A 12647-nucleotide genomic window follows, 5' to 3' on the forward strand; every position below is an offset into this window, starting at 1 on the left:
TCCACAGTTAGTTACACGAATTCAAACATGGAGCTTTAATAAGTTGTATTTATGCATAATTTACTTGTAATCTTGAATTTTAAGTAATATGCATCAATATAACAATATTTCATGCATAAAAAATGGTTTTTAAAAGATTTTGTCAAATACAAAATAGTATAGATAATTAATATTAACATTCCAAAATTAAATAATTATAAAAAAAAACTCTTTTCCAACCTTCAATAATTACCATATTTTAATTATAAAAAAATCGATTTTCACCTAAAAATTAAAAAAATTCTGCTGGTAAAAATTCGAATGCAACAAAATACTTCATTTTACCGACTGGTAAAAAATTGGATTAAACAATAATCAAACTGCTTTAAATACTACTAGAATGGTAGTCACACAATGCAACGAGATACATATTGATTTTATTGTTTCATTTTATTTTTTTGTTGCAATCGATGTTATAATACGGTTTTATGTGGTTTTGAGAAAGTGATAATGTTTTTATTTTTGAACAAAAAAATAAATATGAAGATATTATAAAATATTTAAAAAAAGTACCGATCTAACTATTTAAATTTTTTTTTTTTTGTGTATTTATGTAACACATTTTTTTTATTTTTTATTTAATTATATAATTTTCTTAAATATAATAATTAATATTTTGTTAGAACTCGATAATTATCTTAATTACATTTTAGATTTTTTATATTTTAAAATGAGATGTTTATCCTCTATTTGATTATATTTATCCGCAGTTAATTATACAAATTCAAAAATCGAGCTTTAATAAGTTTTACTTATGCATAATTTACTTGTAATCTTGAGTTTTAAGTAATTTGCATTAATATACAGCACTTCATGCATAAAAGATGGTTTTTAAAAGTTTTTGTCAAATACTTTATAATATAGTATAGATGATAGTAGTATATTACAACATGGCGACAAAAAACAAACGAGTTGTAAATAAGTTCAAAATAAAAGTTAGTAATGAACAATTGGGCCGAAAGCCCGAGTATCAAAATGAAGAGAAATATCAAAACGAAAGTTATTGAGTTTCAAACTATCAAAATGAACCAAAATACGATTTTAGAAAATCAATTCACCTGATTTTCAAATAATATGAATTTTCTAATACAATTAACATTTACATATTTGAGCAAAAAGTTGATTATCGATAATTCAACCGATTCCACACATATCTGATTCCAAGAACACCAACGTGAGAGGACATTTTTTGACTCATTCAAAAGCTGATCCTAACTGGGAGCCAAGATTGAGCCCGAGACCTTTTTTTTTTGCAAAGTCATCTCATGTATTTGTCAACGTTATCCGTTATATATAGTTTTGAAATTAATTCAGATAAATTTTTAAACCTCAAAAATGATGGATAGCTTTGACCAAGCGAACCGGAAACATTTATTAGGAAGATCAAATCGACACGTCAAATATGGTGCGTTGACTTTAATTAAAAAAAGTCAAAGTTTCATTCATTTGAGTTGGAGGCGGTTGGGATTTGATTCAAACGTTTATCATACCCTTTATTTTGGTTGGAAGTCGATATGACAATCGATATGAATGGTTTAAGTAGATGATTAAATTATATTCGGGATAAATTGTATGAAAAATAACGTATTTTAACTTAATTTTTATTTTGGGTAACATATTTTTATAATATTCATTTTGGTACATAAGATGTAAAGTTCTAGGAATGGCAACAGGCCGGGTATTGGTATCCCCGTCCCCGAAACCGATAGCTAAAACCGTCCCCGCAACCGTCCCGATCCCCATCGGGTCCCGGCGGTTTCCCCGATCCCCGTTGGGGAACCCGTTAAGGGTAAAAATTCTCATTTTCATCGTTGGTTATAACCGAACCCGAAACCGATATGAAAAAATTACAATATGTTAATTTTCACAATTAAAAGTAAATTACAATTTTTTTTAAAGATCTAAGTTTAAATGTCTTAAACATAATTAAACCAATTACAAACAATGTATTATATTACAATATAAAACTAAACAAAAATTCGAACATCATACAATTAAAATCACGGTTTTTGACAAATAAACTAGATTTTTCGTGAGCTTTATTTGGGTTGTTGAGGTAAAGTGGATAATTTTTTTTTTAAATTTTAATGTTACTTTTTTTAAAGATATTATATATATATATATGTATATAAATTAAAAAATATACATATATATATATATGTATATAAATTAAAATATATATATATATATATATATATATATATACATATCGGGCGGGGACGGTGCCCGTTAAGATCCCCGAATTTGTCCCCGATCCCCAATAAAATGTCACCGAACCCGGCCCGAAAATTTCGGTTTTCGGTTTTCACCGTCGGTTTCGGCTTTTTTTTTGCCATCCCTATATAGTTCTAAACATTGGAGTATCGAGGTAACCGGTTGAATATTAATTTTAGATTTAAAAAAAGACTGATTTGGATTTAAAAAAAATTAATGTCACTAACTACGTCAACAAATAATACTGAGTTGGATATCACATCAACATGATAACTGGTTAATGCTTAAACTGGTTACCCTCACACTTAAATGTCTAAAATTTTAAATTTTAGATACCAAAATAAAAATTTTGAAAGTACATTACCTAAAATAGGAATCGAGTTAAAGTCTGTACTTTTTCATGCAATTTGCCCTTATATTCAATATAAACTATATATTTTTTTTATATCAGATGATTTTTTATTATTATTTGAGATACTTATAACCCTATTATCTAACTGTATATATTATTTTATGTATCATTAATTTACTACCAAACAGTCATGTATAACTAACCGAATTAAGCTGGTAAGTTCCATTAAGCTCATTAAGTTGCTAACAATCAGACCATTACCAAGTTAACACTTAGCAACAATCTATTTGGATGGTCAATTATGTTATCCAATAAGGTAAGTAAGAGTTATGCCTTTTTCGGTAATCGTTATTAATAATTTTTTTGACTGCATTGTACTATTTTGGGTTTTTTTTCTCCTTTTGAAAAAATTAAATTAATTCCATTTTAATGTAGAATTTGTTGCGTAAACTTATTCACTTAAACTTGATCGATTTACGGTTTTACCCCCTAAAAACCAACCTTTTGACAACATCAGAAGGGTAAAAATGTCACTTACTTTAAGTACGACCCACCCCCTAAACAAGGGTCGTCACCATTTCTACCGTTCCTCCCCTTCTCTTCTCTAATGGAGTCGCTGAACCAAAACGCAGTCAAACTCCCATATTATTTTCAACAACTCTGACCCTTTATTCAAATTCCCATAACTTTTGCTTCAAATTTCTCTCTCTCATTGGCCTGTTCAACGGCGCCCAATTTAAAGCATATAATCCAACCCAAACCCAACACCCACCCATAATTTCTTCGTATAAACTCCCCCTTCTCGAACTTTTTCTCCGCTCATTTCCCCTTTTCATCGTTTTTGAAGAAAAGGGTGGTTGCTAAGTGCGATCATTTTTCCTTTTTGTTCTTGGTGGAAGTTGGTTATTGGGGGTTTAATTTAATGATGGATAATTATTATTATCATCAGCTTGCATCGTGTCCTTCTTATAGGGATTCACTGAAAGTTCTTGAGGTTGATATACAGTTTGCTAATATGCTGTAAGTCCTCTTCACTCTCACTGTCTCCTTCTCTGTGTATATGTGCTTTTGCAGCTTTCCGATTGAATACGGTTTTTGTAAAGTGAAATTTTGTTAACGAGCTTGTTGATTTGGGGGTTTTGTGTGTTTGATCGTGGAAGAAAAGGCAGTGGGAATCTTTGGCTTCGGAATTCAAAATTGTTGCCAACTTTGGAAAGTTTCCAGAGAATTTTATACCATATGTTAATTTTTTCAGAAAATTTTACACCGTATCTTAAAATCTATACATATGAAATTGTGGGTCCTCAATTTTTGGTAAAATCTATGTTAATTTTGCAGTTACAGAGTAGTTTTCTTCCATTTTGTAATGCTTTTACATCACTGCAAGAGCAGCAGTCTTTAACTTTGATATAATCAGAGAAACTTATGCTACAATTGACGTGAATTTAGTTAAATTTTGATGAGAAAAACTGGTTGATGTGCTCGGTATCATTCAGCATAGAACCCTTGTTCATATTTTGCCATCAGAAATCTTGAATTCACTGTTTGACCAAAAGTCAACACCTTTACTTTTTTTTGTGGGGGGGGGGGGGGGTGTGGGGAGTGAGAGAAGAGAAACAATTAACACTTGACATCCTTTTCCCAATCTTTAAAATGCCCAGAATTCTAATTGCAGATGTTGAATCCATAACGAAATCTTTGTATGCTCTGCCTGTTTTAAGGTTTTTAAGTTCCTTAATTTGTAATGGGGATGAATCTTTTGCCCCACTTCATTACTTACTTGGTAAGTGCTTATCGGTTAAATTTCCTCATCGGATGAACATGAAAAGGGCAAAAAATCTTACCGGGTAAGAGCGATGAGAAAGATAGAGAGGCTTACCTGGTAAGTGAGGATAACGACTCTTACCCAGGTTAGCGCTTACCCAGTAACTTGTTGCATTCGATATGTTTTGATATACTAAAATCTTACGCATCAAAATAAATTATAGTGTTAACTCCTATCAATAAGCGCTTACTGGGTAAGCATTTGGGTAAACGGCCCCTAAATCTTGTGTATAATGCATGAAAAGAGAATGAGACATCAAACCTGAATGATTTTTGTTGTTGAAATGTTGCGATATGTCGATAATATATCTTTGCTTAATTTGGAGTATAGTCGTCTTAATGCTAGAAGTTTAAGTTTTTAATCCTTTGTTTGCAGGGCAGCTTCTATTCCGAGGGATAAAGGTGGAGCTTGTCTCCGAATGGAGTTGGGTTACAATGACATGGCATACATTTTATCGTTTTTACTCCAGTGGATCAATTTCCCGTGTTCATGCTTGCTTCAAACCTGTCTCAGTTTCTGCTACGTGATAGTACACAAGGTTAGTATTGTGTATAATGATGCAAATGATGCAAATGATGAATGATCACACATAGAGAACACAGAGATTCACTTGGTCAAGTGATGCATGAATGAGTTCTCGCTATATGGAGAAAACGATACATATGTGGAAAATAAAATTTTATGTGCCTAACCCTAAAGCTGATAGATTATACACGGAAAATTACATCAAAATGGAATTTAATATGTTCTGGTTTATATTTTGGGAAACGTACTTTCAAAAGCTCAATTTTGATGTCACAAACAAGTAAGATTCAATACTGATTTTTTGTTGAGAACCTTTAATTGCTTCAAAGACATAATACGTTCCAAAATGGAGCTTTTAAAATTGGGATCTTCAAAGTAGGAATGGCCTCCCAAATTCATTGGCGAGTCTTGATGTAAGGATCGAAAACTGAATAGGGATTTTTCATATCAAAGTTGTTTTCTTGTTGATAAGTGATCATACCATTGGTTGTCTTTCAGGTCTTGCCAGATGGGAGGCCGAAGCTTACTTCACTTGGGAGGAAGGCATCCATTCGAGAGTTTTACGGTAATGCAAACATCAGATCACTGTGTAATTGATTTAAAACATCTCTTTCTTCTAGTTCAATACAAACCAAACGAACCCAGTATGTCCCACCGGGGTCTGAGAGGGATAAGATGTACGTAGACCGGACATATGCTTACAAGAGTAGACCAGCTGTTTCCATAAAATCTTTTTTTAGTTCCGTATGTAGGACAATGATGGATGGCTGTTTTGATGTCATCTTCCATAGCTATAACTCATAGTAAATTGCAGATGTGATACTACCATCGCTTAAGCGTCTGCGAACGAACCCATTGGAGCTAGATGTTAGCGAAGGTGATATTCAAGCTTTTGGCACAATTCCTAAAAAGAAAATAGAAAAAAGGACTAACAATTCAGATGTTGATATGGAAAGAGAAGATGAATGTGGTATCTGCTTAGAGCCCTGCACCAAGATGGTTTTGCCCAATTGCTGTCATGCAATGTGCATCAATTGCTACCATGACTGGTAAGTTTTAGTGATCTTTAACATCTAAGACCATCTCCAATTGTTTGCACCATATTGTCACCAAAATGGTGTAAGATATGGTGTAAACAGTATTTCATCTTTGACCAATTGAACCATTTTTAACACCGAATAAAATAGTTCAAGTATATTGCTTATTGCTAACTTATATACATTTTCAACAATACCCTTATATTATTAGCTGTTTATTACTATTTGTTTTTAAATTTCTTTTCAAGTCATGTATTTTCTTATTTTCTCGTATTTTGTAATATATATACATATATATAGAGAGAGGGGGATAGGATCAAACGAGAGCGGTACCTATTTAAAAGAACACGGAAAATGGGCAAATCATGTGCATAATCACATGTATTTTACATTAATGGTAAAAAAAGTGGTTGGGCGACTTGTGGTTGTGTCTTCAGGTCACCGGGCAAGGTTTGCCCAAATCACATGTGATTTTGTATGTGATGTTAGTGTAAAATCACATGTGATTCGCCCGTTTTTGTGTTCTTTGTAATAGGTACTGTTCTCGTTTATTCCTCCCTTTATATATAGTCGGAGGTTAAAAAAGCCCATATACGTGGATCATTGAAAAAATCCATTTGAAGATGCATCTGTCTTATGAATAATTTGTAACGTCGGTTCACTTACACGTCTTCAAATAAAAAAGTTCGGATTTTTTCAATGATTCACATATGAATATTCCCTTCTTACCTTGTCACAATAATTAGACTTATTATTTGAACTGGTCCAATATCGTTGACAATCAAATAAACTTAAAGTAAGCATATATTGAACTTGAATAACCATTTTGAATTAAAATAGTTCAACATGTCGGTGTAATGAATAGTAGGACACCAAATTAAATTGGTCTTATACAGGTCACCAACACCACAATGGTTCAAGAATTGATGTTGGGTTGTAGTGAAATGGTGTAAAAATGGGATTTGGTGTTGAGTTGGAGATGCTCTCGAGTCATAATTTTAGCTGGCATCTCTTTCTCCTTTTTTGTTGCTAAATTTCAAGATTTATACAGGAACATGAGGTCGGTATCCTGCCCTTTTTGTCGTGGCAGCTTGAAGAGAGTGAACTCAGGGGACTTATGGGTTCTCCCGTGTATGGGAGACGTGGTTGACCAAAAAACCGTGTCAAAAGAAGACAAGAAACGCTTCTATAATTTCATAAACAAGCTGCCTAAAGATATCCCAGATGCAGTTTTCTTGGTATACAATGACTACTTGATCTAATCCGAGTTAGGGGATGGTTACTATCTGCTTACCATCTCTTACCCTGTCAGAGATGCTGTTGTCTACCAAGCCCCTCTTACTAGTCCATGATGCTGACCTGGTAAGCGAAGGAGGGACTCTCATTCGGTTGGTGACTAGTGATGACCCAAGGCTCCACTCTTATCCAGTTAGCGCTTACCCATTATGCGTTGGTAAATGGCCTCTTAGTCGAAAATGGTAACCTTTTCTTGTATATTCGTAAATTTAACGCAATTGATTTTGCAGTCGATTTCTGCAAAATAATGTACATTCCCAGTGTAGATATTAACCATCATTCACGATAGAAAATGTGTTTTCTGAAGCTCTCAGTGTCATTCTTGATTTCTTATGTGCTCCTTTGACTTTTGAAAGTCAAACCTAAGTATTCGTAAATACAAAATATTCTCTGCCGAATAGCCTATATCTTCATCGCGATGTTTTCTACTGATCGATACTTCTTGTCTGATTTAAGTGGAATCAAATTCATTCCGAATTCAGAATATAATCACAATAATTTTCGAGCTCAAAGGTAGTTTGTTTGAACTCCAAAAGTCAAGAACAGACACTTGAGGCTGTTTACTTTTTGCTCTTGGGTGAGAGCCTCTGACCCGGTAAGAGATTATGTTTTAAGCTACACTTTTGACTTACCGAGGTCAATGTCACTAACCAAGTCAGACAGTGCTTACTGAAATGTTTTTATCTGTAAGCACTTGCTACAAAATACTTGGTAAACAACCACTTTCAATTCATGTTTACCTAGATCCCACTCTTATCCGGTTTACGTTACGCTTACCCAATTTGGGTTAGTGAACGGCCCCTTGGTTCTTAAACAAAGGGGGACGTCCTATTTCATATGGAATTAGGTTCGTTTGAATCATTTCTTTCCGTTTCAGGCACTTTTCGTTGAGGATTAGCTTTAAAAGCGTAGAAAACTTAAGAGATAGCTCAAGAACCAAAATCGATTATTCATCTCAAGAACAATAAGCCCACATGAGCAGTAAGGTTCATAGTAATCTACACTGCATTCTGTTTGCTGCTTCGGTGCTTGAAAATAACTACATCTATCAGTAAAACTAGGAAACTGGTTCATAGTAATTTAGCCCGAGCTTTCTTTACTGCTTAATACGTACCCAAATGGTGGATGTGTGAACCCGCCCTTAAGGAATGACTCATAAACTACCTTATTCATAGCCTCAGTGAGATGAACCCCGTCCCAGTTGATGTATTGACCAGGGTCTTGGCACGAGCTCGAAGATTGGGATCCACATGTTGCAAGGATGTCGAAGTTGTATGGCGAGCCACCTGACCCGCAACACACCTTGTAAAGCTCCTTGAACCCGAGTCTGGGTGCGTTCTTGATGACGGAACGGTAAGCGTTCCAGTAGTCGGCGTAAACGATGACTGTTTGTGGATACTTTTTGCGGAGGTCTTGGATCTTGGTTTGCAGGATGGTGTTGTGATCGTAGCTTTGCTTGTTGAGACTACCCACACAGCCCATGTCGTCGCGATCGGACTCAGATGCGAGTGCCATCGAGAGGGTTAGGCAACCGGTGGTCGGGAGGCCTTCAACCACCACATATTTTGCGCCTTTGTTAAGCAATGCCTATTGAAACGAATCATTAGAAATTATGTATCGTCGTGGAAACATTCGTTCTACTTTTTGAGGTAGAAGACAAGTCTCGTTATAACAAAATCGACTTAATTTATTGGATGTCAAATGGTATCTAAATATCTTAATATACTGGTTTTTAAGACTTCATTTTACGGTATAAAAAAATGAAGTCTTAAATTTTTTTTTGTCCTAAAGATGTTTGGATTTGATCTCTTCCTCTAACGACTGCTAAAAGTTCTGTTAAACAAAGGGCATTTCCATCATTTTAACAATTATTTTGTCTTTTACCCAATCAAAATAGATTTTATGATTCTGATCCATATGGTTTTTAACTGGATAAAAGACAAAAAAATCGATAGAACAATGAAAATGTAAAGGAATTTTTATTGGTCATTAGAGAAAGGGATTAAATACGAACGTTTTCGCAAATCATGATAGTCATTTTATAATTTCAAAACTATAGGGGTTAAAAGTGTTATTTTTGACAAACTACAAGGACCAATTTTTGTAGTTTACTCTTGATTTTATGATCTAATAATTACCTCTAGAAATCCGGTGACACTTCGAATCGCAAGCTGTTGAATGGTTTTGCTTTGAACGGAAGATCCGACGGTGTAAGCGTAATCATTGGCGCCAATTTCACCCACCCAAATCAATGCATCCCCAAAAACCGCCTTACATTCATTAGGAGTTGATTTGGTGTTTTTACATTTGTGCCCCTCCAAGGTCTTGCTAAACCATGCAAGTTGAGTTTGTAAGGTCTGAGGTTGGATGTCGAGAGTGAGGTTATTTTTGACAAAGAACCCATAAGGTATAGCGGTGGACCCCGCAACAGCGTAGTTGACGCCAAACGAGGTGTCGGCTTTGCGGTTGTGGTAGGGTGGCACGTAGGGTAAGGAGAGCGATTCCGCTACGAAGTCGATGACGAGGCGGCCGTCGGAGTAGCGGTTGGTGGGGTGGTGGAAGAACGTGCGACCGTATGGCAAGTTAGAGACGTAAGTGAAGGCATTAGGGCCGCTAGCGGAGGCGGTGTTTCCGGTGTCGGTGTAAGAGTCTCCGAATGCATAAATTTTCTTAAACGGCCGGGGCCGGGAAGCCGGACTGGCGGAAGAGGTGGTAAGGAGGAGGAAGATGGCGGTGAAGGAGGCTGCAACGGTGGTGGTGGACGACGGTGGCATGTTGGATGAATGGTCTGGTTTCGAGTGTTCCTATTGTCTTATATAGGTTTAAAATTGTCAAAATTACTAAAATACCCTTGCAGTATATATGCCATACATAATAAATTAGAAGACACCGATTTGTAATAATTTGTTATAATGGAGGGAGAGGTGAAGAAGGGGTAATAAATTTTGGGGGGTAGTTGGGGAATTCGGTTATAAAAGCTTTGAATGTTGTGGGATGAATCGATCACCAACCTTTGCGGTGCCGAATAATTTCATTTTTAATTTTTTCAATTGTATTCTTTTTTATTATTTTTATTTTTAAGGGCCGTTTATTAAATTTTTATTGGGTGGTCGTTTATCAAGTGTAAATTATCTTGCCGGATGAACATTAAATGATCGAAAATCTTACCTGGTAAAAATAATAAGAAGCAATAATTTTACTCAGTAAGTGAGGAGAAGACAAGTTATCTGGTAAGATGTCGTCTATTTTTTAAGAGGTGTTAAAATTGTGATTTATAAGAGGTGGTGTTGAAGTCTGAAATTGGAGTCAATATGACCGTTTGTTTTTATAAATTGATAAATGTTTAAATTTGTTTAAATTGTTTATTTTACCCATTTAAAGAATTATATTGTTGAATTTATAAATAAAATTTACACAATTTCATAAATTTATTCATCATCATTATAAAATTTACGTCTAGATTATATAATTAACATTCATTTAAACAAAATATGTCATTAACGTATTTAACACGTTTAAATCCTGTTAAAATGCATCAATTGAGAGACGTGAGGATTGATTTGGTAAGGATTGATTGAGAGAAACGATCGATTAATGTTAACCGATTGAGAAACGTTGTTGTTGGGGGTTTGAAGAACAATAAGAGGCAAATACAAACTTGTTTATCTCTTACTAGATAAGAAGACAATAAGATATAAGTACCTTTGAAGAACTAGAAAAAACAATCAGTCTGAATGGTCTTACATCTTAACGAATCAGACATAAAAGGTTAAAACAGTTTTTAATTGAAAAAATAAACAAGGCCTAAGTGTTTATTGGGTAAGAAACGCTTAAAACAATCCAATTGATGGCAAAAAAATGTTGCCTAATTAATAAGCTAACTGAAGGTGGGGATTATTGTCGATAAACACTTACTCCAAAAAAGAGAAAGTAGAAAAGCAAATCACAAAAGTGGTGCTTGATTGGTTTGAGCTTGACTCTAAAGGTCAAAAAAATATCTGAAGGTCACATGTTCAAATCCAAGGAGGAATAAAAATCCTCTTGTGGCCACGGAAGTTCAAATGCTGTGACTTCGAGCTACCGGCAAAACAGGTAGTCGCCCTAAGATCAGTCGGCCCGCATAACAGGTTGGATATCTAGGTTAATAAAAAAAAATAGAAAAACAGAGACAATTTTCAACTGCTTTGGAGAATTCTTCAAAAACTTCATTTTCGTTATTTTCAATGTGATCGTCTTCAACCGATCAATAAAACAAATGAATAAAGAGAGAAATAACTTTTGTTGTATTATTGAATATTTTAGTTATATAATAAATATTAAAATATATAAAACAAATAAGTTGTTTGGGTTGAGTAATTTTTATGCATCGAAAATTGACTTTTTTCTTTCTTATTTTCCATAATAAATGCAAATAAGGATGGTGATTTGTCTCGATTCGGTGGGGAACCCGGCTCACCCAATCCGAACGGGGACGGAGATTCCCCACTAAAACGGGTCTAAGGGTCGGGGATCCTCGATAAACTCAAACCGGGGCTGGGGATCCCCGATATAGTCAAGCTAACGAATATTCTTCATGGGGTTTGATCGAGGTTTGACAGGGGTTTGACCAGGGACGGAATGTTAATCCTCGTACCCACCAGGAACTGGGCCGGGGTCGGGGCTGTTACTAAAAACTGAGGTCGGGTTGGGATTATAAAACCTGTCCCATCCACACCCGTTGCCATGCCTAAATGTGAATAACTATCAAAGATGCATTTATGATTTGTAAATTTCATGTATTTGTAAGAGAAACGAGTTATTTTAAAATAAAAAGAGATGATATGTCGATGCAAAATAGATCGAACAATCTAATAAATATAGGTTAATGTGATTCTAAATATAGCTAAGTATACCCTTATCTATTATTACTTTTTTATTTACATACACCAACACCAATTTTATTTTTTATATTTTTAATATATATATAGACTTGTGATCATGTGAGACCAATAATTTTTTGTGAGACTCGTAAAACCAATTTTCAAACCCTTGGATTAGATCTAGAATATGAAAATTTGAACATTTATAAACGCCACGAGACTTCTCAATAATCACAAAATTGCTACCGTGCAATTTTAGACCATTAGATCATTAGCTTATAAAGTTGATCAATGGACATAAATTGGTCTTACGGGTCTCACGTGAACCCAACCCTACATACATATACGTATACGTATACGTATACATGTACATATACGTATACGTATAGGTATACGTGTACATATACATATATATATATATATACTAGAAGAGTACTCGCGCAATGCAGCGAGATACATCGTGTTTTTAATATTTCATTTTATTCTTTATCTCAGTCGAT

The 12647-nt window shown here is 34.5% G+C and overlaps 2 protein-coding genes across 5 annotated transcripts; one reads left to right on the forward strand and one right to left on the reverse strand.

Annotated features, from left to right (window-relative positions):
* The first annotated feature begins 3266 nt into the window (after window positions 1-3266).
* Window positions 3267-8207, forward strand: LOC112509467 (E3 ubiquitin-protein ligase AIRP2-like). 4 transcript variants are annotated; one of them, XM_025114442.1, is made up of 6 exons: window positions 3267-3625; window positions 4806-4968; window positions 5454-5520; window positions 5770-6004; window positions 7044-7230; window positions 8166-8207. In XM_025114442.1, the coding sequence occupies exons 1-6, from the start codon at window positions 3528-3530 to the stop codon at window positions 8184-8186; spliced, it is 771 nt and encodes a 256-aa protein (XP_024970210.1). In that variant the 5' UTR covers window positions 3267-3527; the 3' UTR covers window positions 8187-8207. The 4 variants fall into 4 exon arrangements, with proteins under 4 accessions (XP_024970210.1, XP_024970211.1, XP_024970209.1 ...); XM_025114443.1 differs by lacking the exon at window positions 8166-8207 and having other exon boundaries at window positions 5770-5832; window positions 5917-6004; window positions 7044-7591; XM_025114441.1 differs by lacking the exon at window positions 8166-8207 and having other exon boundaries at window positions 7044-7591.
* Window positions 8208-8213: 6 nt separating this feature from the next.
* LOC112509466 (GDSL esterase/lipase At3g48460-like) lies at window positions 8214-10062 on the reverse strand. The gene is made up of 2 exons (XM_025114439.1): window positions 9427-10062; window positions 8214-8875 (listed from the first exon to the last, which is right to left on the reverse strand). The coding sequence occupies exons 1-2, from the start codon at window positions 10060-10062 to the stop codon at window positions 8369-8371; spliced, it is 1143 nt and encodes a 380-aa protein (XP_024970207.1). The 3' UTR covers window positions 8214-8368.
* Between the last annotated feature and the right edge of the window lie 2585 nt (window positions 10063-12647).

The sequence above is a fragment of the Cynara cardunculus genome, assembly GCF_001531365.2.
Source record: "Cynara cardunculus var. scolymus isolate 2C chromosome LG 3, CcrdV1, whole genome shotgun sequence".
Lineage (NCBI taxonomy): Eukaryota > Viridiplantae > Streptophyta > Magnoliopsida > Asterales > Asteraceae > Cynara > Cynara cardunculus.